This window comes from Ochotona princeps, chromosome 10 (genome assembly GCF_030435755.1).
Source record: "Ochotona princeps isolate mOchPri1 chromosome 10, mOchPri1.hap1, whole genome shotgun sequence".
In the NCBI taxonomy this organism is placed as follows: domain Eukaryota; kingdom Metazoa; phylum Chordata; class Mammalia; order Lagomorpha; family Ochotonidae; genus Ochotona; species Ochotona princeps.
The window spans coordinates 297599-319822 of NC_080841.1; the positions used below are offsets into that span (position 1 = coordinate 297599).

General features: G+C 56.2%; 1 protein-coding gene across 11 annotated transcripts in view; it reads left to right on the top strand.

The window, feature by feature from the left end:
• CACNA1E (calcium voltage-gated channel subunit alpha1 E) overlaps positions 1-22224 on the top strand; it is a 253728-nt gene that overhangs the window by 198876 nt on the left and 32628 nt on the right. For all 11 annotated transcript variants that reach the window (XR_009246127.1, XR_009246126.1, XR_009246128.1 and 8 more), the window contains 10 exons: positions 750-867; positions 2550-2617; positions 3354-3451; positions 7252-7881; positions 8128-8417; positions 8839-8995; positions 10069-10198; positions 10717-10776; positions 11030-11136; positions 20527-20623. Coding sequence is in view for 8 of the 11 variants with exons in the window: in XM_058668915.1 (XP_058524898.1) it covers positions 750-867; positions 2550-2617; positions 3354-3451; positions 7252-7881; positions 8128-8417; positions 8839-8995; positions 10069-10198; positions 10717-10776; positions 11030-11136; positions 20527-20623 (1755 nt within the window). In the remaining 3 variants the exon portion in view is untranslated. The remainder of the gene's footprint in view (positions 1-749; positions 868-2549; positions 2618-3353; positions 3452-7251; positions 7882-8127; positions 8418-8838; positions 8996-10068; positions 10199-10716; positions 10777-11029; positions 11137-20526; positions 20624-22224) is intronic.

Consider the following 22224-nt stretch of genomic DNA (forward strand, 5'->3'; position numbering starts at 1 on the left):
CCCCAACCTGCCGCATCTCCTAACTCGTGCCTGTGTAGTGAAGTCTTATCCTTTCCCTCTCAAAGCCAGAGTTTTAAATCATGAAGAAAATACAAAATCTATAGTGTCTTAGAACCAAAGGGACCCCAAGAGCTTGTGTCTGAGGTGAACCCAGAGCAAAAGCACCTTAGGTAGGAGCCCCAGGACCGTCATGGCACTTCAGCCCCTGTGCAGTCAGGTCCAGGCCTCTTGGCCAGTACATTCCCATCTGTGCGGCCGGCGCCTGGGCTTCTGGCATGTGTGTTTTCCATATCACCCAGCAAAGCTTCAACGGGGAGGACTCTTGTTTGAAGACTGTGAGTTTGCTTTTTAAATGTATTCATTTACTCATTCACTCGATTTAAGAGACAAAAAGCCAGAGGAGACTTGAAACAGCCAGCAAAGTTTGACCACCAACTTGTCCACTCCCCAGATGCCTGCAAAAGCCAGACCTGGCCAGGCTGGAGCCAGGAATCCAGAAGTCAATCTCTCTGCCCCATGGATGGCAGGGATCCATGTTTGCAGGAAGCTGGAATCAGAGCAGGCAGGACTTAACCCTGCTCTCTAGTCGCCAACCCCAGAACCCAAGCCTAGAGCTCCTTTCCACATCAAGAGCAAGTCTAAGATCTCCCTGGGAATGGCTCTTGTCCTGCCTGACAGAATGGCCAATGGGTTTGGCATGTCCACCTGTCTGCAGCACCCAGGTCTCTGATCTTTCCATGTCTGTGCAGATCCTGACCGGAGAGGACTGGAACGAGGTGATGTACAACGGCATCCGCTCGCAAGGTGGTGTCAGCTCGGGCATGTGGTCAGCAGTCTACTTCATTGTGCTCACCTTGTTTGGAAACTGTATCCTTGGCCAGGTGTCCTGTGTAGGCTGCCGCCTTCTGGAACTTGCACTCGAGGGGAATTGAGGGGCAGCTGCAGGGCTCTGGACCTGAGAGCTGTCCTCACGTAGTACCTGTCCACCAGCTGGGGAGAGGCTTTGAGGCTACAGTGTGCAAGAGTGAGGTGCTGGGGCGACTGCAGGGAGCAGCGGTAAGTGCTGTACCCTGGCAAGAGGAGTGGCTGTGGTCGTGGGCTCACCAAATGCTCACATGGGATAACCTTAATATTGCTGCAGTGGCTGGGGCCTGCTGTGGGGATGCCACACTCATGTCCTGGCACCAGTTACAAAGCAGGCACCATCTTGTTTAATCCTCACCTTGTGAGATAGGAAGGAAAACAGTGGTCAAGGCAAATGGCGGCTAAGTTGTGAAGGGGGCTTAAAACCATGTCTCTCTCATTCGAGATGCAGTCAGGTCAGAGGGACCATGTCATGAGGGTTTTGTGGCTTACCTACCACATGCCCTTGTGGAAATCCTGCTTGCCTACCTCATGACCTTCTGGGAGTCGTGCATACCAACCACATGGCCTTCTGAGAGTTGTACTTACCTACCATGTAGCACTGAGTCATGCTTATCTACTCTATGGCCTTGTGGGAGTCATACCCACTGTGTGGCCATGTGGGAGTCGAGCTTACCCACTGTGTGACTCATGAGAGTCGAGCTTACCCACCTTGTGGGAGTCACACTTACCCACTGCATAGTATTGTGGGAGTCAAGTTTACCCACTGTGTGGCCTTGTGGGAGTCAAGCTTACCCATCACGTGGCCTTTGGGAGTCTTGCTTATCCACCGTGTGGCCTTGTAGAAGTCGCACTTACCTACCATGTGGCCTTTGGGGGTCATGCTTACCCACCATATCAGCCTTTGGGAGTTGTGTTTACCCACCATATGGCCCTGTGGGAATTATGCTTACCTACCACATGGCCTTGTGGGAGTTGTGCTTACATACTGCATGGCCTTGGGTCATTGCCTGGCCTCTCTGAGCTTTAGTTCTCACCTATGAGAGGAAGACAGCAGGACCTCTCTCCCTGTTTCCTGTGAATGTCATGTGGGGTACCTTATGAACTGTAAGCTTCTAGTCATGTCGGATAGTTGGGCATAATGCAGAACCTGAACAAAAGTGACCATCACCTGAGGACTTCTGGGGTCAGAGAAGACTGGACATCGGATGAGAGAAACCTGTGGGCAGAGATATGCCATGGGTCCCAGGAACAGGGCAATGGGTCCCGCGGAGCCCAGGATGCCCCTGCTAGGAGCAGCTCTGTGCCCCCCAGAGCATTGATCTCGAACATGTGGGAGGCTGGGAGCTCAGGAGTCAGAACACAGGAGAAGATTCCTGTCAGGAGGGATGCAGAATCCTTTAGGACCCAAGGGAGGGAAGAGGAGGACATCAGCACTCACAATGGAGCCAGGCTGCCACCTGTTGAGTGCTGAAGAGTCTGATGCTACTGGCCTGGCACTCCTGCCAAAGGCCCTCTTTCTGTGTTTGTCCAGGGCTTCCTCACCGTCTTGGAGCAGGGACAGGGTGTAATGTAGGAAGGAGGGAAGAGAGGATGTGAAAGGTCCCCTCTCCCAAAATCCCTGTGGAAACAGGAGTGATCCTAGGCTGCCTCTGCCTCTGCCAGTGCCCTTAACTCTGTCCCAGACACACTGTTGAATGTATTCTTGGCCATTGCTGTGGACAATCTAGCCAATGCCCAGGAACTGACGAAGGTGAGCCTGCTCTCTGGTGTCTGGGGAAACTCAGGCCCTCTGGAAGTTTCTAGAAGTCCAAGTGGGAGGCCTAGTTCTCACCCCTGCGTCTGATGAGCCTCATGCCAACCTGTGCCTGTAGCAGATGGCTAAGGCTGCTGGAGTGCTCTCTGGACTGTGAACGTGGAATGGAGCTCATCCCCTGTGCCCCTGTGGACAGCCAGTTACCGCCTCAGTCATGTGAACTGTTACAGCTTTGGGTCTGAGCAGGCTATGATATCTCAGTGGCCATGGTCATTCTAGGAAGCTATCCACAAAGCTGGAATCCTCTCTGGGAGCCCTACTTCCTCTTCCTCCCTGGGAAGAAGCTTTGCAAGGAGGTGCACAAAGCTCTCCTCCACCTGGGGTGCTGGCAGTGAGCTGCTGTTCCCCTTGCCCGCATGGTCTGGCAGGGAGCTTGTGCAGCTGACCCCCAGGAACCTGGACTTGCCCAGATCTGGGTTCTAGCTGCTGTGTCATGGAGCAGGCCTTGCTTCCCTAGTGTGTGGATCTCTGGAGTTTTCATGGGAGCCATGAGTTGAGGAGGAATGAAGTAAGGGCCAGGGTAAAACCAGTCTTGCTGCTGAGTGGTGGATGCAGGTGGGGTTGGGGCTCCCAGGTGTCAGATGACCTTGGTCAGGCTGATCTCACTCTGTCCCCACCATACCATGCCTGGTCTTAAGAACTCCCTGGCTAAGCTGCCTCTGCTTCATTCTAGGATGAGCAGGAAGAAGAGGAGGCCTTCAACCAAAAGCATGCCCTGCAGAAGGCCAAGGAGGTCAGCCCGATGTCTGCACCCAATGTGCCCTCCATTGAGTAAGTCGGGGCCCTTCTTGAGCCAACCAGCCAGTGCAGGCCTGGAGCCCAGGCCCAGCAGGGACGGCGAGCACAGGACACTCTGTTCAGAGGGTAGAAAGGGTGCAGTGAGGGGGTTCCCTGGAGAAGCTATGCAACACAAGGCAGTGGTTGTGGACCATTGTGAGGAAGGGGTCAGCAGGGTGTGTCTGATGGGCAGTAGTGAGAAAGTAAGTATGGTGGGAAGCCACAAGCCCTCTGGGCCCAGGTGGAGGGCTTGGCTCCTATGGTGCACGAGCAGGGGACAAATCTCCCTGAAGGGCACCCTGGGCCATGAAGGCAAATGTTGGCTGAGAGAGGCCCGAGAAAGAGCTGTGATTTAGACAAGGAAGGAATCACCTCAGCCTGGGGCTGAGGAGGGAGAAACTCTGGAACATGGCAGCTTGCTCACAACAGTGGGGTAAAGTTAGAAAGAGAAGTGGCAGAACCCCATTGGGATAGCTTTGAGGATACCCGGTTGGTGGGTGAGGGTGGCACTCAGGCTCCTGGGGGCTAGCAAGACCACAGTGCACTTGGAAACGTTAAGAACTTCCTGAGGCAGCTGATGCTGAACAGCCTTGGGTTATCTGAGTCTGCAACTTAAGAATCAGGGTTGAAATCAAGATTGGGGGAACGTCATTCCTGTTTAGAAGCATCCCAGGGTCAATGAAGGTGAGGTGGCCCAGGCAGAGGGGGGCTGCCTGTCACGGTCTGGTAGGACTGGACGTTGGCTGGGATGCTGTCTGTCCTGGAGCCTGTTCAAGAAGCTTGGGAGCCAGGGCTACTCTTGAAAGATCACCCACAGGAGGACAGAAAAGGAATCCTTGGCCTGAAAAAGGAAGCTCCTACTGACCTAGGATAGGTAGATTCATGGCCAGCCAGGTAGGTGGACAGTGCAGGGCAGTCCACCCTGTGGGACCTAACGTGGCCTGTGGCCACTGGCAGAACCAGGTGTGCAGCTGAACCCCACAGGGTAGGGCATGGACAGGACCTGGGTATTGGGATCCTGTAGCTAACCCTTGTGAAGGATGTCAGATCTGGTACTGGATCCCTCCCTGGTGTCTGAGGATGTGCCAGGAGGGAGTCTGCATTGTTGCTGGAGAACTCGTGCAGAGGCTGTGCGCTATCTGCTGAAGGACTATCTGTGAAGACCTCCATAGGCCAGTACCTCCCACAGCAGTGCCAGCACGTTCCACATCAGGGTCACCGTGTGGGTTGGAAAGCAGCCTCGGGGTCTCAGGATCTCCCACAGAGCATATGTTGGCGCATTCCCTATCGGGGTCACCATGTGGGCTGGAGAGCAGCATTTGGGGGTGTCAGGATCTCTTTGACAAGGAGACATGCACTGCCTCCTCATGTCCTGCTGCAGGAGTGTGTGTATGTGTGTGTGTGCACGTGTGAATGTGCAACCTGAAGAATTTGCATCTCTGCATGTGTGTGGAGAGGCAAAGGAAAGAGTGTGTGTGGGGGGTGTGTGTACGTGTGTGAGGGAGACAAGGAGGGAGAGGGGCAGGCAGCACAGGGGAGGCGAGAGAGGTCTTTGACTCCCACTTCACTGCAGGCACTTTTGGAGGCCGTATCTGAATGTTGGAAAGTTGCAGTGGGTGCAGGTGCTGCTGCTGGTCAGGGCTCTGTGTCTGTCTCCAGGTCCCGCACATGCCTCTTGGAATCCTGCCCCCCCCCCCAGCCGTGCCCCATGGCATCCCAGGTGACCAGACTAGGGGTATCTTGATTGGGGAGTTTGTGGACATCTCCAGTGATGCTTGCCTCTGGGTACCTGAGCTGCCTTTTTCACATGCACTCCAGGGGGAGGCCGAGGCTGGCTGTCTGCCCTTTAGGCTTCCCTGCAGCCATGCGAAGAGGCCATGGTCCTGCCTCAGGCAGTGTGAGAAGTGTGTGGCCTTTATCAATAGCTATCAGGTGTCTCCCTCCACCCTTGACCCTGTGGGACAGACCCATCATACCAGGCATCCTGCCTGCCATTAAGGCCCCACCACACCTGCCCCCTCCTGACCACTGGCCCTGTGCAGACTCTGGAGGGTGCTGGGTGTGTGGACGATGTTCCTGTGTGTGCCTGAGGCCACAGCTGTGCTCTGCCTGGCTGCAGCCTGGCCAGGCCACTGTGTACAGACATGGTCCAGAGGGCTTGGTGGTGGCTCCCTCAGGCTAGGGCCTGCCCCTCACTGCATGCCCTGTTTTCTACCACGTGAACACTGTGCTGCCCAGGCACGACTGGGTGAGGGCCCACTGCTCACAGTGGATGGTTTGGTTTTTCATTTTTTACAAGATTTGTTTATTTATTTGAAATATTGGGTGAGAGAAAATCTTTTATCTGCTGGTTCACTCCCCAAATGGCCATAACAGCAGAGCCAGGGCCAGGCTGAGGTCAGGAGCCAAGAGTTTCTTCCAGGTCTCCCCTGTGGGTGCACGGGCACAAGCACTTGGGCCATCCTCCACTGCTTTCTCAGGCACATTAGCAGAGAAATGGAGTAGCCAAAACTTGAACCAGTGCCCACATGGTATGCTGGTGAGGTAGGTAGAAACTTAATCTGCTACAAGGCAGAACGGGTTTGCAAAGGGACTTCTGAGGGTGTTAGCATCCAGTTGCCAGTACAGTCTTCGCTGAGATGAGAGTAAGATGGGGTGTCCTCTGCCCTTGCACATGTGTGTGGAAGAAAGGATCTGTGTGTTTCCACACAATAGGGACCAGAACTCTTCCATGGGGATGATCAGGACCCAAGTCTATGGGGTGCACCAGAGCCAAGGACATGTGAATACCTAACCTCCAGGGCTGCTGGCGGCCTTGGGCACGTGGCCCCAAGCAGTGGGGCACTGAACTGTCCTTTCTCTTTCCCAGAAGAGACAGGAGGAGAAGACACCACATGTCGATGTGGGAGCCACGCAGCAGCCACCTGTATGTGTGCGCCGGTTTGTGTGTCTGTGATTGGCTACATGTGGGTGTGGGGACCGTGTGTCTCCATCCTTGCTGTGGGCCCGTGGCACTGGGCGTGCATGTCAGTGTGTGCTTTGATGTGCGTGTACGTTATGTATATGTGACCTGCCATTGCACCTTTTAACGTGCACTTGTATCCATGTGTATCCAAAGCACGTGGCCCTGTGTCTCTGCTCTTACATCTGGTCGTGAGTAGGAATGTGTGCTGGTGACCGGTGTCAGTGGGCAGCTGTGCACAGGGCATGTGTGGAGCAAGTGCATCCCCTCACAGGAGAGGGTGTGTGCCTGCAAACACAGGCAACGGAAGCTCTCCTGTGTGTCCCCATGTTTTTCTGCCACCGCAGCTGGCTACCAGCTCTGAGCCTAGTGGATGGTGGTCTGCACATGCAGTGTGCTGGGTTTTTGACACAAGTCTGTGGTCAACCAATGCTGGACTCTGAGGGATAGGACAACTTGGCATTATAGCCACCTTCTATTGGTGTCTGGCCTGCATCCTGCCCTGCCCTGGCTGTCCTGAACTGCCCTATCCTAGCAGGAATTGGCAAGACAAGGTGATGCTTTGACTGTGAAGGGTGTTGGTGGACATGGTGGGCCTGGCTGATGTCCTGAGAGCCAAGGAGGCTGTAGGGGAAGTCCCCCAGAGGCCCCTGTAGGATGGCCCTACAGGCTCTGGAGGTCCTGCCCTACCCTCAGCTCTCAGCAGAGGAGGCCTGGCCCACTCGGCTCCCATGTCTCTCTGTGCTTCCTGTCTGCAGGCCATGGGCCCCGCCTGCCCTGTGTCCTGTGCCCTCACCCCCTGACACCAGCCCCACCCTCTCACCTTTGCCAGGAGGGAGCGGCGGCGGCGGCACCACATGTCCGTGTGGGAGCAGCGCACAAGCCAGCTGCGGAGACACATGCAGATGTCCAGCCAGGAGGCTCTCAACAAGGACGAGGCCCCCCCAATGAACCCCCTCAACCCACTCAACCCCCTGAGTCCCCTCAACCCGCTCAACGCACACCCCAGTCTCTACAGGAGACCACGGCCCATCGAGGGCCTGGCCCTGGGCCTGGGCTTGGACAAGTGTGAGGAGGAGCGTGCCAACCGTGGCGGGTCCCTCAAGGGGGTCCTGGACAGCCAGAGGAGCCCCTTGTCCCTGGGCAGACGGGAGCCACCATGGCTGGCCAGGCCCTGTCATGGGAACTGTGAGCCAGCCCCACAGGAGACAACTGGTGGGGAAACTGTGGTCACCTTTGAGGACCAGGCCAGGCACAGGCAGAGCCAGAGGCGCAGCCGGCACCGTCGAGTCCGGACAGAAGCCAAGGAGTCTTCCTCGGCCTCGCGGAGCAGGTCGGCCAGCCAGGAGCGGAACCTAGACGAGGGGGCGTTGACCGAAGCCGAGAGGGGCCAAGAGGCCCAGGGCAGCCTTGGCAAGGAGCCAATGATCCACGAAGAAGAGCAAGCTCAGGATTCACGCAGGTAAAGGAAGCCCAGGGTGTCGCCGGCCTGGCCTTGGCTTCCCTCCATGAGCTGCAACTCACGTAGCCCACAAGGGCAAGAATGGCCACCATTGCACAGCCCTCCAGAGGCATCCCTGTGCCAGCAGGAGACCCAGAAGGGAGGGGCAGAGGGACACAGGAGGCTGAGGGGGCCTTGTGCTCTGGCACCCTCTCTGGCCCCTCACAGTTCCTGGCATGCTCGGTGCATCCACCTCTGTCTTCACAGGACAGGCTCAGGGCTGGCCGGAACCCTTGAGGGAGCAGACACAGCCCTAACCCCACCCCTGCCTGAGCTGGATGAGGGACAGGATGCAGCATCTACTGAGCAGCAGCTGAGAGCCAGCCAGGAGCCCTCGCTGCAGGGACACGCACAGCTGGACGTGGGCAGGGCCATCAGCCAGAGTGAGCCTGACCTCTCCTGCACAGCCACCACAGATAAGGTCGCCACTGAGAGCAGTGATGTCACCGTGGCCATCCCTGACGCAGAGCCCCTGGTGGATTCCACAGTCGTGCACAGTGAGCATCTGGTCCACCCCGACCCTGTGGAGCTGGGGGAGGGGCTTGGGGGTACTAGCTGTGGCAGAGAGAATAGTGGGGAAACCCATCACGCAGTGGTGTTCTCAGACCTTGCCTTGGCAGTGAGGGCAGTGCTCAGTGGGGATCCAGTGTGACTGAGCCACCTCAAGCCATTGCATTAAGGTAGAGGCTTGAGGGTGGCTGGAGTAGAACCCCAGCTTTGTGATGCCCTCTGTGGGGACAGCCATGCGTGTTCCGGCTGGAGGGCTGGAGGTTCAGTCACAAAGGGCAGTACACAGGCAGTCTGTGGACCCACAGCCAGGGTGTATATGGGGGCCTTGCCACCGGGAGGGTCCAGGGACGGCTGAACACACCCATCCTCTCCTGTGTGGTTCTAAACCCTGTACCCCTTCCCGTCCAGTCAGCAACAAGATGGATGGAGAAGCTAGTCCCCTGAAGGAGGCTGAGAGCAAAGAGGCCGAGCAGGAGACAGAGAAAACGAAGAAGAAGGAGAGGCCGGCGGGTGGCAAAGCCATGGTGCCCCACAGTTCCATGTTCATCTTCAGCACCAGCAACCCGTGAGAAACCAGACAGCACCATCCTGGCTTCAGCCACAGGGAGCAGGGAGGCGAGGGAGGGGCCCCTGGTCTCCCCTCGGGGGCAGATACAAAGGAGGTGGATTTACACCAGAACCCAGAGAGAGATGAATTGAGGGCTGGGGCCAGAATGGCAGAGGTCAAAGGGTCCCATGTAGAGGCCCTGGATGGGTCAGGAGGGATCAAAGGTTCACAGTAAATAAAAGCCCTGGACTGGTCAGTGGGGGTCACAGAGTCACAGTGAAGAGGCCCTAGCCAGGTCAGCAGGAGTCACCGGGTCACAATGTAGAGAGGACCTGGACAGGTCAGCTGGGGTCACAGGGTCCCATGTCGAGAGACCCTGGACAGGTCAGCTGGGGTCACAGGGTCCCATGTCGAGAGACCCTGGACAGGTCAGCTGGGGTCACAGGGTCCCATGTCGAGAGACCCTGGACATGTCAGCAGGGCCACAGGGTCACAGTGCAGAGAGGCCCTGAACAGGCCCTTCACTCCTAGGTACCTTGTGGATAGAGGAAATGTGCTTCCTGCATGCAGATACTGCAGACATGGACCAAGCTGCTGGTGTGGAGCCCAGAATGGGCTGTCCCCTCTATGGGCCAGGAGTTCTGGTCCCGCCATCTCTATAGCAAAGCTAGAGCTTTGCTGGGGAACTTGGACAGTCACCCCCAATGTAGGTGATGGGGAGAAGGAACATGAGAGCTTCTGGCGCTGTGTGGGCAGGGCCATGGAGAGGGTGAGCCCAGCAAAGGGTGAGACCGGAGTGCAGGCCAGGGAATCCTCATTGACTAAAAATAACCCCAGACTCCACACCACAAGGGAGAGGGAATAGTGGGGGCCTTGTGACCCAAGTCTGTGCAGCGAGTATAGGCCGTGCTCACTGACCCTGCACCTGTCTGGTACAGTCTGTGGCCCCCCTGCTTCCCTTCCTCCGGGTGCTGCCCCAAGAGTGTCAGGTGCAGTCATTCGCCCAGCAGTTTCCTTGGATGAGGGCCTCACCATTGGGCCAGGGCAGTGATTGGGCAGGGACAGACCTCTCACTGGGGCCAACCCCACAGGATCCGGAGAGCCTGCCACTACATTGTGAACCTGCGCTACTTTGAGATGTGCATCCTGCTGGTGATTGCGGCCAGCAGTATCGCCCTGGCAGCTGAGGACCCCGTGCTGACCAACTCGGAGCGCAACAGAGTGCGTGCATGGCCTGGGACAGGTCCTTGTGGGGAGAGCTTGCCGGGGGTCAAGGGTTGGGAAATTGCCAATTCCTGTTCTTCAGGGAAAAATGTGAGCTATTTTCAAGTGAGCCCAAAGCCCCACCACATGGCTCACGTGCAGCAGAGAGGACCATGTATGGATCTGGCATGGCCCACGTGCAGCTGTGAGGGTCATGTGTGGAGCCCCATGACACGGCCCATATGTGCAGCCAACATGAAGTCACAGTGCTGTGGGCTGCTGAGCTCTGCTGGTCTGCCTCAGAGAACCCAGGATATCTCCTGGAGGGCTTTCAGGTTACCAGGAGGTAGGAAGAACCCAGAGACTCCGGTCCTCAGCCAGATCCTGAGGGCCAGGTCTGGGGCCAGGTCTGGGGCAGTCCAAACCCAGCAAGTCATGTTCTAGCCAAGGCCAGATCTGGAGTGCCTGTAGGCTCAGGGAGCATAAGGCCTCATGTGGGTAGCTTCATAGAGCCTTCCTCCCCTATGTGTCCATAGGTCCTGCGCTATTTTGACTATGTATTCACTGGTGTGTTCACCTTTGAGATGGTCATAAAGGTGAGGTGCCACTTTGCGACCCTGGGCGCAGCTTGGGGTGCCCACAAGCTGCCCAGACCAGGGGTGTGTAGACGATGTGGATGGTGCCCCACTTGTACCCACCCTCAGTCTTGGTGTACCAAACTGACTCCGCCTTACCCATCGGCAATATCAGCCTGTGCATGTCCAGGAGCCTGGTGCTATGGGGCTCGGAGCAGGGGTGGCAGGTGTCACCCACAGCCCTGGGCTCACCACCCATACCCTTCTCGTACAGATGATAGACCAGGGCTTGATCCTGCAGGACGGCTCCTACTTCCGAGACCTATGGAACATCCTGGACTTCGTGGTGGTGGTCGGTGCCTTGGTGGCCTTTGCCCTGGCGTAAGTGGCTTTCTATCTCCCTGCCTCCTAAAGAACCCCAAGGGCTGACCTGAGAATTGGGTCCTCTCTGGTGCCTCAGCTCTCCCTGGAGCCCGTATGCTCTGAGGCACAAGAGGGGCAGTAGGTGCAGTGGTGGTGGGCAGCAGTTAGGGCGGGCCTTGGGCCCCTTCCTGGGAGACCAGGGGCTGGGACCAGCTCAGTGAGGGTGGGCCCACACACATCTGGTGAGCCTTTTTGTTTCTCTGGTCTGTTGAGGGAGGAAAGAAATGGAGGGCCATGTGGAGTTAGGGAACCTGGGCCTCCAGGCCTGTGTCCAGGAGCTGTCAGGGCCAGTGCCATGCGAACTTCCAGGGGATAGGCTTTCCTGGATGTTAGAGACTGCATGGGAGGGGATGGCCTCGAACTAAGGCAGTGACCACACACATGAGGGGATGGACTCAAGCTGAGGCAGTGCTACCCCCCAAACACACACATACACACACGGGAGGGGACGGCCTCGAGCCGAGGCAGTGACTCCAGACAGGAAGAGGTAGATTGAACCATGGCAGTCAGCCCCTAACCCCCCAGTGCAAACTGGGTGAGTGCTGACAGTCTGATGCTCTGAGTGGGGCTGACCATACTCTCCCCTGAACGGCAGCTGGGGACCCTGAAGCTGCTTTCCTCAGTGGTAGCTGTGAGAGGGAAGGGGCAGGTAATCGTGCAGGCTGTTCCTCCTACAGCTAGTGGCTCCTGCAGGCATGCCCCTGGGCAGAGCAGTAATGAGGAAGGACTGCTGTCAGCTGCCCATACAGCCACGGGATCCTCCTGGGGTGAGCCATTGGTCATCCTTTGTCAGCGCTGTATGAGGTCCCAATCGGTGCCTCAGATGTATGCAGCATGGATATCCCGTAGGCCAGAGCAGGCCACCCAGCCAAGGCCTCCAGCACCACAGCCTCCCCTGCAGACCCCTTTTTTGTAGAGATGGGGTCCTTTTGGGCTGTGACAGTCAAATCCCCCGTTTTGTCTCTTCCTGTGCCTGCGTAGTTTGCCATGTTTTCTGAGTTTGACCTCATCAAAATCCTCCATCTTTGAAGAATTAAAAATTAAAAGATGAGACAGAAAGATCCCCTCCCCTGCCACCAGGTTTAGGGATCGGGTTGGGGTCACCCAGGCAGACCCTCTGCTGGGCACACAGTGTCCTGAGGTCCCCAAGCAGGAGCCAGGGTATGTGTTGGTGCATACTGTATACACATGGGTGAAGGCCAGTGCAGTCTGGTTGGTCTGAGGTGTGTCTGCCCAGACAGTTGGAGCCAGGTGGGCGTGGGGTGGGAGAGGATTTTTGGAGGCGGCCCTTAGTGCTGCCCTGGGGCGGAGCAGGCCCAGCTGCTGCTGTTGTCACTTGTCTTGTTCTCTCTCTGCTGCTTGGCACCAGCACTGGTGGCTTTGGTGCTGGTGGCAGGGAGGCCTTAGCAGCCCGGAGCCGGAGCCTCTGCTGGTCCTCAGGCCAGGTACAGTGTGAGGAGCCGAAGCTCTGGCTCTGGGGCCCACGCTTCGGGGATGGATCCAGCATCAAGATCCATCCCCTGCTGTTGGGGTGCCTCCTCTCGACCTCCCCATCTCTCTTCAGCGTGTGGTGGGGCTTGCTCACTCTGCATCGCCTCTGTTGTTGCCCCACAGCCCGCCCGCCATGCCCACACCCCGTTTCCTTTTCTACTCCCAATGGGGCCTTGCTCTCCCTTCCCCAGCCTTGTCACGTCTGCTGGGCCAGGGCCTGCTTCTACTCACTGCCATGCTTCCTAACTGCTGTCTCCCAGCCTCATCAAGGGCACCAGAAAATTCAGCTCCTGGGGTTCCTGGGCAAGGTTTGGAGCCGCCCCCAACCACCACCTGCCAAGTGAGGCATGGCCCAAGATGGAGAGTGACAGGAATCCCTGGGCCCATGTCCCTTGGGGCAGGAAGCCAAATGTGGCTGTGCCTGCGCAGATCAGGTGCCTTTCCTGATTAGATAGCCACACCCTCTTGTAAGTGGAACCACGCCCTTCAGAGGCTTCTGCAGAGCCAAACTCAGGAGTCTGAGCCACTAACAGTGCTTGCCATGGCAGCTGGGTCAGGTGGGCACTGCTGCAAACTCGAGCCCAACTCCACAGATACTGCCCTAATAGGAAAGGACTGTTCTGGAGGGCTGCTTTGTCCACCCAGCCTGCTGCTGCAGAGGCCTGTGCTGCCTCCATGTATGTTGTCCACGACATATATGATGTCTGTGTGGTGGCTGTACATGTGTAGTACAGGGCTTCTTTATGATGAAAGCCTGGTAGATCCCAAATGGGAACCTCATGGACTGTGGAAGAGGGAGTGGAAAGTGCTCTCCAAATGTGGGTCATTGGGGGAGGCAGTAACTGTCCCCCACTGCCTGCCCACCCTGACATGGTCACGCCTGTGTGAGTGCGCAGATCTCCCAACGTAAGCCCGGCTCTCTGCAGAGGAGGTGTGGCTGGCTGTAGATGCACGGGGTGCACCTGTGCTACTGAGCTGAGTTGGGCGAAGCCTGGCAAGCAGCACACATCTCAGTGTTCCTGACTGAGAGGGGACTTGTCTGGGAATGGCCTTTCCAGTCTCCTCGTACCCTTTCGCCATCACTGTACCTCACAGTGGGGAAGCGGAGATGGTTACGGCCTTGGCATTTCTGGTCTCTGCAGGTCAGGCATGTACTTTCACTCTAGGGAGCCCCCAGACTCAGTGGCATGGAAGGACCATGTGACCACAGTGTGGTGTGCGGGCCCCACACGGGGAGGTCAGGGCTGTCTGCAGTCTCGCTTCTTATGGCTTTCTTGTGTGGGTAGGGCCAGGACAGCATCTGCGCATGTGTGTCTTGCACATGCCTATGCTTGTATTGTATTGTGGAGGCATATGTGAGTGCATTGTGTGTGTCCATGCTTGTATTTCATGTATGCATGCATGTGCCTGTGCAACCTGTGTGTGTGCATGTGTGCAGTGTCTATATACATATGCAGGTGTTCTCTGCAGTGTGCCCAGGTGTCTTTGTGCACATTCTACATCCACATGCGTGTGTGTGTGCCTGTGTACAGATATGTGTGTATGTCTGCACTCCACCCAGGATACTTTCCTTCTCCACTGCTCTGTGTCTCACGTAGTTAGCTCAGCTCAGACACTGGGTGAGTGTGCCCAGCTTGGGTTCTAAGTATTCAGCTACAGCTTGTGACTGTTCGTCAGCATGCACAGATTTTCAGGAAAACTGCCTACGATTTTGTCTCTACCTTCTCCCTCCAGCAGTAGGTCCCACAGGTTCTGGAGGCTAGCACCAGAGTGCCCTGTTGCCCTTTGGCCTTGGGACACAGGGTGAGACTAGGACTTCCAGCCTGCGGGGACCTGGTTCACAGCCACACTTGGGTCACCTAGTCCTTGGCTAGAAAGGAAGCTTGAGGCTGTGTACCACGGAGGCTGGAGGGGGAAGGTGCCCCAAGTAGTTCACACTGCCCTCCTCATCTATCTAGGAAAGCCTGGGGTCAGGCAAGCTGCAGGAGGTAGAGAGGAGGCAGCCCTCAGGCTACTGTACCCAGCAGCGAACCTGCACCTGCATGTGTCGTGTCTGGGAGAGCATGGTAGCAGGTGAGAGACCCGCCCTGGGTGTGTACCTGAGGCCTTGGCTGTGGGTGTGAGTGCCCAAAGCCTCCTGATGCCACAGCACAGGCTCGGAAAGACATGGCCCTAACTGGGAGTCCAGAGTAAACTATAGAATCTAGTAAGATAAAAGCAGAGTATACAGAAGACCCCACAGCCTGGGGCTCCCAGCCTGCATGTGAGGCAGAGCCCACAAAGCCTGAGGCTCCCTGCCACCACAGGTGGGGGGAACCCTATAGCGCTGGGGCTCCCAGCTAGCATAAGTGGGGGGAACCCCCACAACCCTAAGGCTCCTATCCTACATGGGAGGGGGAGTCCCACAGCACTGGGTTTCCCAGCCAGTACAGGCAGGAGAAACCCCCACAGCCCTGGGGCTAAGTCCTTCATGCTGCTATTGATTTGAAGGTAGATTCACTTGAAACAGGGCTTCCAGATAGAGTCCTACCTAGACTGAGAGGCCTGCAAGCCCTCTGGGGACAAATCCGTCTCCAGCTCAGGGAAGCTTGGTGCAACTTGAGCTGGCACTGAGGCCTCCTCAGAAAGACCAACAACAAGGAGTCTGGTGACAACAGGAGGAGTGCCCCCCAGGCACTGCTGTCCCCTGAGATCTGAGGCTTCTTTCACTTGTTCACTGCTCAGGGCTGGGCCAGAGGGCTACCCAGGATAGGATATACAGCTGCTCTCAGGAGTATATAAGCACAGAGCTGAGGCCAGGAGAGGATGGGTGGCAGTCCTCGGAGGCCCACGGGCAAGGACATGTTTATGCAGAAGCCGCAACTGCATGAACGTTGGGTTTTATTCTGAGAGCAGAGGATGGCCATGGTGCAGAACCCCTGGGTGACCCTGGGAGGTGCTGTAGTGTGGACAAGGAGTAGAAGCCACCAGTGCTGACTTAACTTTTTGCCAGCAGGTGAGGCTGGTGTGACCTGCTGACCCCAGCAAGAAGGCCCTGCTGCCTCCTCCCCTCAGGCTAGGGGTTGGTTAACAAGCTTTTCTTGAGTTTCAGCATTTTCTGTTGTGTTAAGCTTGCCTCTACCTGTGAGGTGGTGTTGGTCCTGGGCCATGGAACCTTCAAGGTCAAAATGTGACAATTCTCTGTCTGCACGTCTTCCTGTGAGACCTGTGGGTGGGTGTAGAAGGCACCCAGGGCCACTTGCGTTGAATTTTCCCCCCAAATTTATTTATTTGAAAGGCAGAGTTACAGAGAGTGGGAAGAAGAGATCACATACCTGGTGGTTCACTCTCCAAGTGGCTGCAATGGCCACAGCCAGGAGCTTCTGCCAGGCCTCCCGTGTGACGACAGGGTCCCAAGGCTGTGCAGCATTTTCTGCTTTCCCCAGCCATAAGCAGGGAACTGGATCAGAAGTCCTTGAATTGGAGCCCACGAGGTTGCCAGTGCTGCAGACAACTCTTCTGTCCGCTGTGCCACAGCACTGGCCTCCTCCTTTGTGCTGTCTCTTCCACTGGTGGGAGGTGGGGGCCTGTAGGATTAAGATTTTATCTCGAAGCTGCCAGTCTCCTTCACTGTCAGACCTTAGTGAAAGCTTTCAGTGGAAATGAATGTGGCTAAATAGTTGGCCCAACTGAGTGCCGAAGAAAAGTGAGAACACTGAAGCCCAGTGGTGAAATTAGGCTCAGCACTAATGATAGGAACTCTTTAAACCTGGTTGAGGTGTTGTGGTGCATTAGGCTACCCCATATTGGGCTGCCTGCTGTGGGGTCCTGATTACTCCACACTTACCCCAGATTCCTGTGAGTGCAGTTGGGAGGCCATAGATGCTGATTCAAGTGGCCGGGCACTTGTCAACCCTGGGAGAGACCCAAATTGCATCTCTGCTTCTGGTTTTGGACTGACTCAGCCCTGGCTGTCGAAGGCATTTGGGAAGTGAACCAGCAGATGAAACTTCTGTATTGGTGTCTCTGTGTCTTACAAACAAACAAAAGATTAAAACAAAGCCAGATAAAATATTGCTAATTAATTGCACAATGTAAAAAATAATCTAATAATACATTCAGTAACAAGAGCAAATATTATATTTGTGTGATGGGCAATAAAAATCACATGTGATTTTCCAGAACAATGCCTAAAGATAGGGAAAAAACTCGCTTTCCAGACTTCTTGGGGAGTTGAGACACACTGTGGTCTGGTCAAGACAAATGGCTTAGACTCAACAACCTGTAGCCAGACACCCCACCTACTGACCCTCACTGCCCATCCCCTGTCTCCCAAGGCTCACTGCCCATCCCCTCGTCAGCCCTCCCTCACTGCTTGTCCCCCATCTGCCCTCCCTCACTGCCCATCCTCCCGGCTGCCCTCCCTCACTGCCCGCCGCTGTCTCCCCTCCCTCACTGCCCATCCTCCCATGTGCTCTCCACCCCTGCCCATCCCCCCGGCTGCCCTCCCTCACTGCCCGCCCCCGTCTCCCCTCCCTCAGTGCCCGTCCCCCCCGTCTCCCCTCCCTCAGTGCCTGTCCCCCATCTGCCCTCCCTCACTGCCCATCCTCCCGGCTGCCCTCCCTCACTGCCCGCCGCTGTCTCCCCTCCCTCACTGCCCGTCCCCCCGTCTGCCCTCCCTCACTGCCCGTCCCCCCGTCTGCCCTCCCTCACTGCCCATCTCCCCATCTGCCCTCCCTCAGTGCCTGTCTCCCTGTCTTTACCCCTCCAGTGTAATTTCCCAGTCTGGTCTAGTCCCATTGTAGAAATTGAGCTCTTGTCTGCAGTATGGAGTCTGATGTGTTCCTGTGAGAGACCCAGTAAAGAAGACTTAGGGTACCTAGGGAGCCTCCTGCAGCTTGTGTGCCAGTTGAATTGGACAGCTGCTCACATGGTACTGAGGCCAGGAGTGTCATGCAGGATCCCCAGTTGTCAAAACATGGTGAACATGAACCAGAGTGACTTTGATTCTGTCCTGTGACCATGTCAGTAGGGTTAGTTGTGGGTACCCTTTTGGATGCCCTCGACAGGCCCCTGAGACAAGGTCTGGGCTGAGGAGAAATAGAGCCTGCAGTGTGAGCTTCCTAGTGTATGTCCTAAGTCTGCAAGACTGACCTGTGTGTTTTCCTGTGGGAACGGGTGAGACATTGTCACTGAGTAGGCATTCTCTTTCTAAGACCCCTCCCTCTCCCTGTGGCGGCCTGCACCTGTGTGCACGGTGACTCTAGTCAGCCTGCCCTCCTGCACAGGTACGTCCCAGGAGGATGGCAGCCTCGTGTGTTTGCAGTCTGGTGCCTGGCACTACACCTGGTGTGGATGCATGGTATGTGAGCAAACATAGTGTTTGTGTGTGTGTGTGTGTGTGTAGTCCACCATCTAATGCAGCATGTGTGTGTGGCTACCCACTGCATGTCTCATGTAATGCAGTGTGTATTGCTAACCCACCACAGATCCAGTCTAATGCAGCATGTGTGTGAGGATAACCCACTATATGCCCCACGTAATGCGGCATTTTGTGTGTGTGGCTGACCCACCACACAGTCTAATGCAGCGTGTGGGCCGACCTAACACACACAATCTAATACAGTGTGTGGGCTGACCCACCACATGCCCAATCTAATGCAGTGTATGGGCTGACCTGCCACGTTTCATCTTGTAAATAAGGTACAGCTCGCGAAGATGGGAGTTCACCACACCAAGGGTTCCAGGTCTGTCTCTCACTCCCAAATCAGTGTCCACCTGGCACTGATTATGGCAGTCTCACTGTCACCATGGCACTGGTGCTGAGGTACATGGGAAGCGTTTGCTGATAGCCCAGCTGTGAGTGTGTCTGTCTCGAGGATGATGCTGGTCTTGCATTCCCACCTCTGGTGGAACTGCAGGCAGTGTGTAAGCAGCTCCTAGTGGGCAGCCGCTGCCTGTTTTTGTTGAGAAGTGGCATGTGTGAGGGGCAGCAAGTGGCAAGCCCTTACTCTGAGCTGACTAATGAGAGTTCACAGTGGCCCCTGCAGTGGGCCAGGCTGTCCCTCATGGATGACCTCCTGTGTGACCGAGGCTGTGATGGAAGCAAGTTTCCTGGGACAGGATGAATGGCCCCAGCAGCTGGGCCTCTGACAGGCTGTGTGAAGCCTGTGTCCCTCAGATGGGGCCCTAAGGAGGAGTGTGGTGCCTGTGAGCTATCAGCTAGGGGCAGCCTTGTGGTGCAGAGTCCGTGAGTGCCAAGGCCGTGGTAGGCCCTAGCACTGTGCCTTTGTGAACCTACATTTCTCACTGCTTTGCTGACAACTTCCTTCTCTCCCTATGCCCGCCCTCTGCTGCCTGCCTCGGATTGGATTCTCCATAGGAATGCTCTGGGGTAAATCTGTTTGATTTTCTTTGAAGCAAAAGATATGGGGGCGGTTGAAGGAGGGAGAACTGTGCTGAGAACAGGGTGCTGGATGTGTGAGTGGTGTCTTCACTGCTACCCACGAGATCCATCAGCAGTTGCCAGACCTTGGGAAGGGGTATTCTTGTCCTGGGTTTGGGCTTCCTTAGGTACCTCATGTAGATGTGCAGTGGCTGAGCCTCTGACAGAGGGGAAGGAGCAACCTGTTATAGCAGGGGTGAGGGGAGATTGTTACAGCAGGTAGGGAGCTTGTTATAGGGAGGGGGAGCCTGTTACAACAGGGAAGGGCTGTTATAGAATGGGTGGAGCCTGTTACAGCAAAACATTCCTGCACCCTGAGTCCCCCAGGGCCAAGGGTCACTCTGCTGTGAGTCCTCCTGCCTGGGCTTTGGGAGCAGTGACTCACACATCATGATGTGTGCCAAGTACAGGATCATCTCATGGGTTTCCTGGGGTCTTTTCCTCTCTTCTGTGGACAGACAGGCAGGGGCCCTGGTGGGATAGTGTGGAGGGAAAGGCGGGGCAAGAGCAGGCAGCTTCCTACTGATGCCAGCATCCCACGCCTGCATGGTACACATGGTGAGGATTTAGGCCAGAGACCCCCTCATGGCTCAGCCTCCTCTCCTACCATCTGTGCTTTCCCAAGTGAAATTAGTTAAATGGGATGCAGAGAGCTCCAGAGATGAGCAGAGAGGAATGGAAAATGCAAGTTGATTATTCATTTCATTCCTAGAAATCAAGGAGGACTGAGACTGCTGGGCAGCAAGGTGGCCAGAGAGCTGCTGCTGACTGGCTGGGTGGGTGCTGGCATCTCACTGGGTAGGAGCCCTTGAGCAGGGACCTGCAAGATAGCTGCTGGTGGAGGCAACCCAGGGACAGGGCTTGCTCTCCTCTGGCCTCCCACCTTCCCTCTTACATCCTCCCCTCCTGGCTGTTCATCCCCTCAGCCACCCTTCCCCAGTCTTCCTGCTGGCTCTCTTCCCTGTCCCCCTCACAGTGTCTCTTGGGAAAACCACACTCCTGACTTGTTCCAGTCAGCAGGTGTCATCTGGAAGGTTCTGGAAAAGCTCTTGGGAAGCACAATGATGTGCAGATTGGCTGTGGTCCTGTGGGTGGTAGACAGGTCTTTCCCAGCACTTTGCTCCTATGGTGAGGGGCACTGAGTAATAGGGTAGAGAGTGAGGAAGAGTCTGAATATTCATAGGTTCATACAGCGTGTGTGCATGTACACGTGCATGTGTGTGCATGCATATATGTGTGAGCATGTGTGCGTATATTTGTGTGTGCATATGCGTGTCTGTGTGTATGTGTGTGTGTGCATGCCACAATGTTGTGAGCAGCAGGGAGGAATCTGCTTGGATCCAGTTCCTGGCCTCCTGCTCCCTGCCCCTTCACCCCTGTGCTAGGACAGGCCTGGGAATGTGGCTTTTCTTTCTTACCTGCACCCCCTGCAGGACCAACAAGGGTCGTGACATCAAGACCATTAAGTCACTACGAGTGCTACGTGTGTTGCGGCCACTGAAGACCATCAAGCGCCTGCCCAAGCTCAAGGTGAGGCGCCTCAGCCCATGTGCCATGCTCACTGCACCCATACGTACCTGCTCCATGCCTGCCCTGACCATGCCTGGGAGTTGAGCTGGTTTTCTTCTGTGGGAACCAAGGGCCTTAGTCTCAAAGGAAAATGACCACTGTCCAAAGATATATACACGGGGCTTTGCTCCTTCAGCATGGACCAAGTGCGTGTGGGAACCACATGGTATGTGGGAGCCATGTGGCTCTTGTCTGCCTGCAGGTGATCCAAAATTGACAGCAGAGCCCTCCGTGTGTTGTCTCTGCACCTAGGGCAGCAGGTGACCTGGACTGTTTCCCTCAGGTCATCCTAGAGCTGGATGAGGACAGACACAGCCCGTTTCCCCAGAGGGCAGACACAAGGGAGGTGCTCACCAGGGTCTGTGCCTGATCCAGGGCCTGAGGCTCTGCCTCCCTGAAGCCTTGCTACCCTCAAAGTGGGCTTGTCTCTGCCCACCCCTCCAGCCCCTGCCCCACATGCTGGTGACAATGGGATGAAGGTCCATGGGAACACCTCACCCCCTCCCAGGTTCCTGGGATGAGAGCCAGGGCCCCTGAGCCCATGTGCTGCCAGCCAGACAGGCCTTACACCTACGTGCTTCCTGAGGCACATGTGGAGACCTGTGGAACTGTGAGCTTCCCATGGGCCACCTATGTCAGGACCTACCTGGCTGCTTCCTACAAATGCAGGCTTCCAGGCCACTCTCCACACTGCCAGGTTCCTGCTGGCCCACCACAACCTCCCCCCACCCCAGGCTGTCTGGGCTGGGTTGAGCTCCCAAACCCGCTCTCCAGGGACTGTGGGTGTGGCCTCATGGAGAGGGGCCCGGGGTGCCCCTCAGCCATGGGATTAGGGTGTCAGAACTCCTGAGCATCCCATCTCCTTAATGGACAGCACTCTGTCCCTCAGGTGTACTGTGGACGAAGGGAGCCAACCTTGGGGACCTCCAGTGGCCCCTGTGCCTGAACACCAAGATGCCAGGCATAGTTTTGGCTTTTCAGCCCTGGCTTCTTCTGGGTTTTTGCCCTTTAATACTGCCTGGTTCCTCCCTGTGTGGTGTGGTTACCTGAGACTCCCCAGAATAGGTTGACACCCAGTACCCTGCAGTACAGGGTGGATGAGCTCAGCACTGCCTGTCCCCTACCAGCCCACTGCAGAGCAAGGCTTCAGGGTATAAAACACAAACCCTGGGAGAAAACATGGCAGGTTCCTATGTAACTCCACATGGCTTAGGGCCTGGGATAAAGGCTCTAGAGACCTTAGTGGGTGGGATGGGGACATTGGTTCTGAGCACCCAGGCTCTGTGTCTAGGACATCACTGCACCCTTGCCCTGTTGATATCCATGCTGGGCAGAGCTTGGCAGCAGAGCTAAGTACACACAGATACAGAGCAGATGTGCCCCTTTCCAATAGAGATGGTAACACAAGTAGCTTGGAAACAAATCAGGGAATGTGGCTGTCTGTGGGGAATGCAGCTTAGTAGACACTAGTCATGGGTACTGTGAGGTAGTAGACACAAATTTAGTAACTGTGAAGATCTCTCCCAACTCCAAATGCTGTGAACACCCCATGGAGAAGCTTG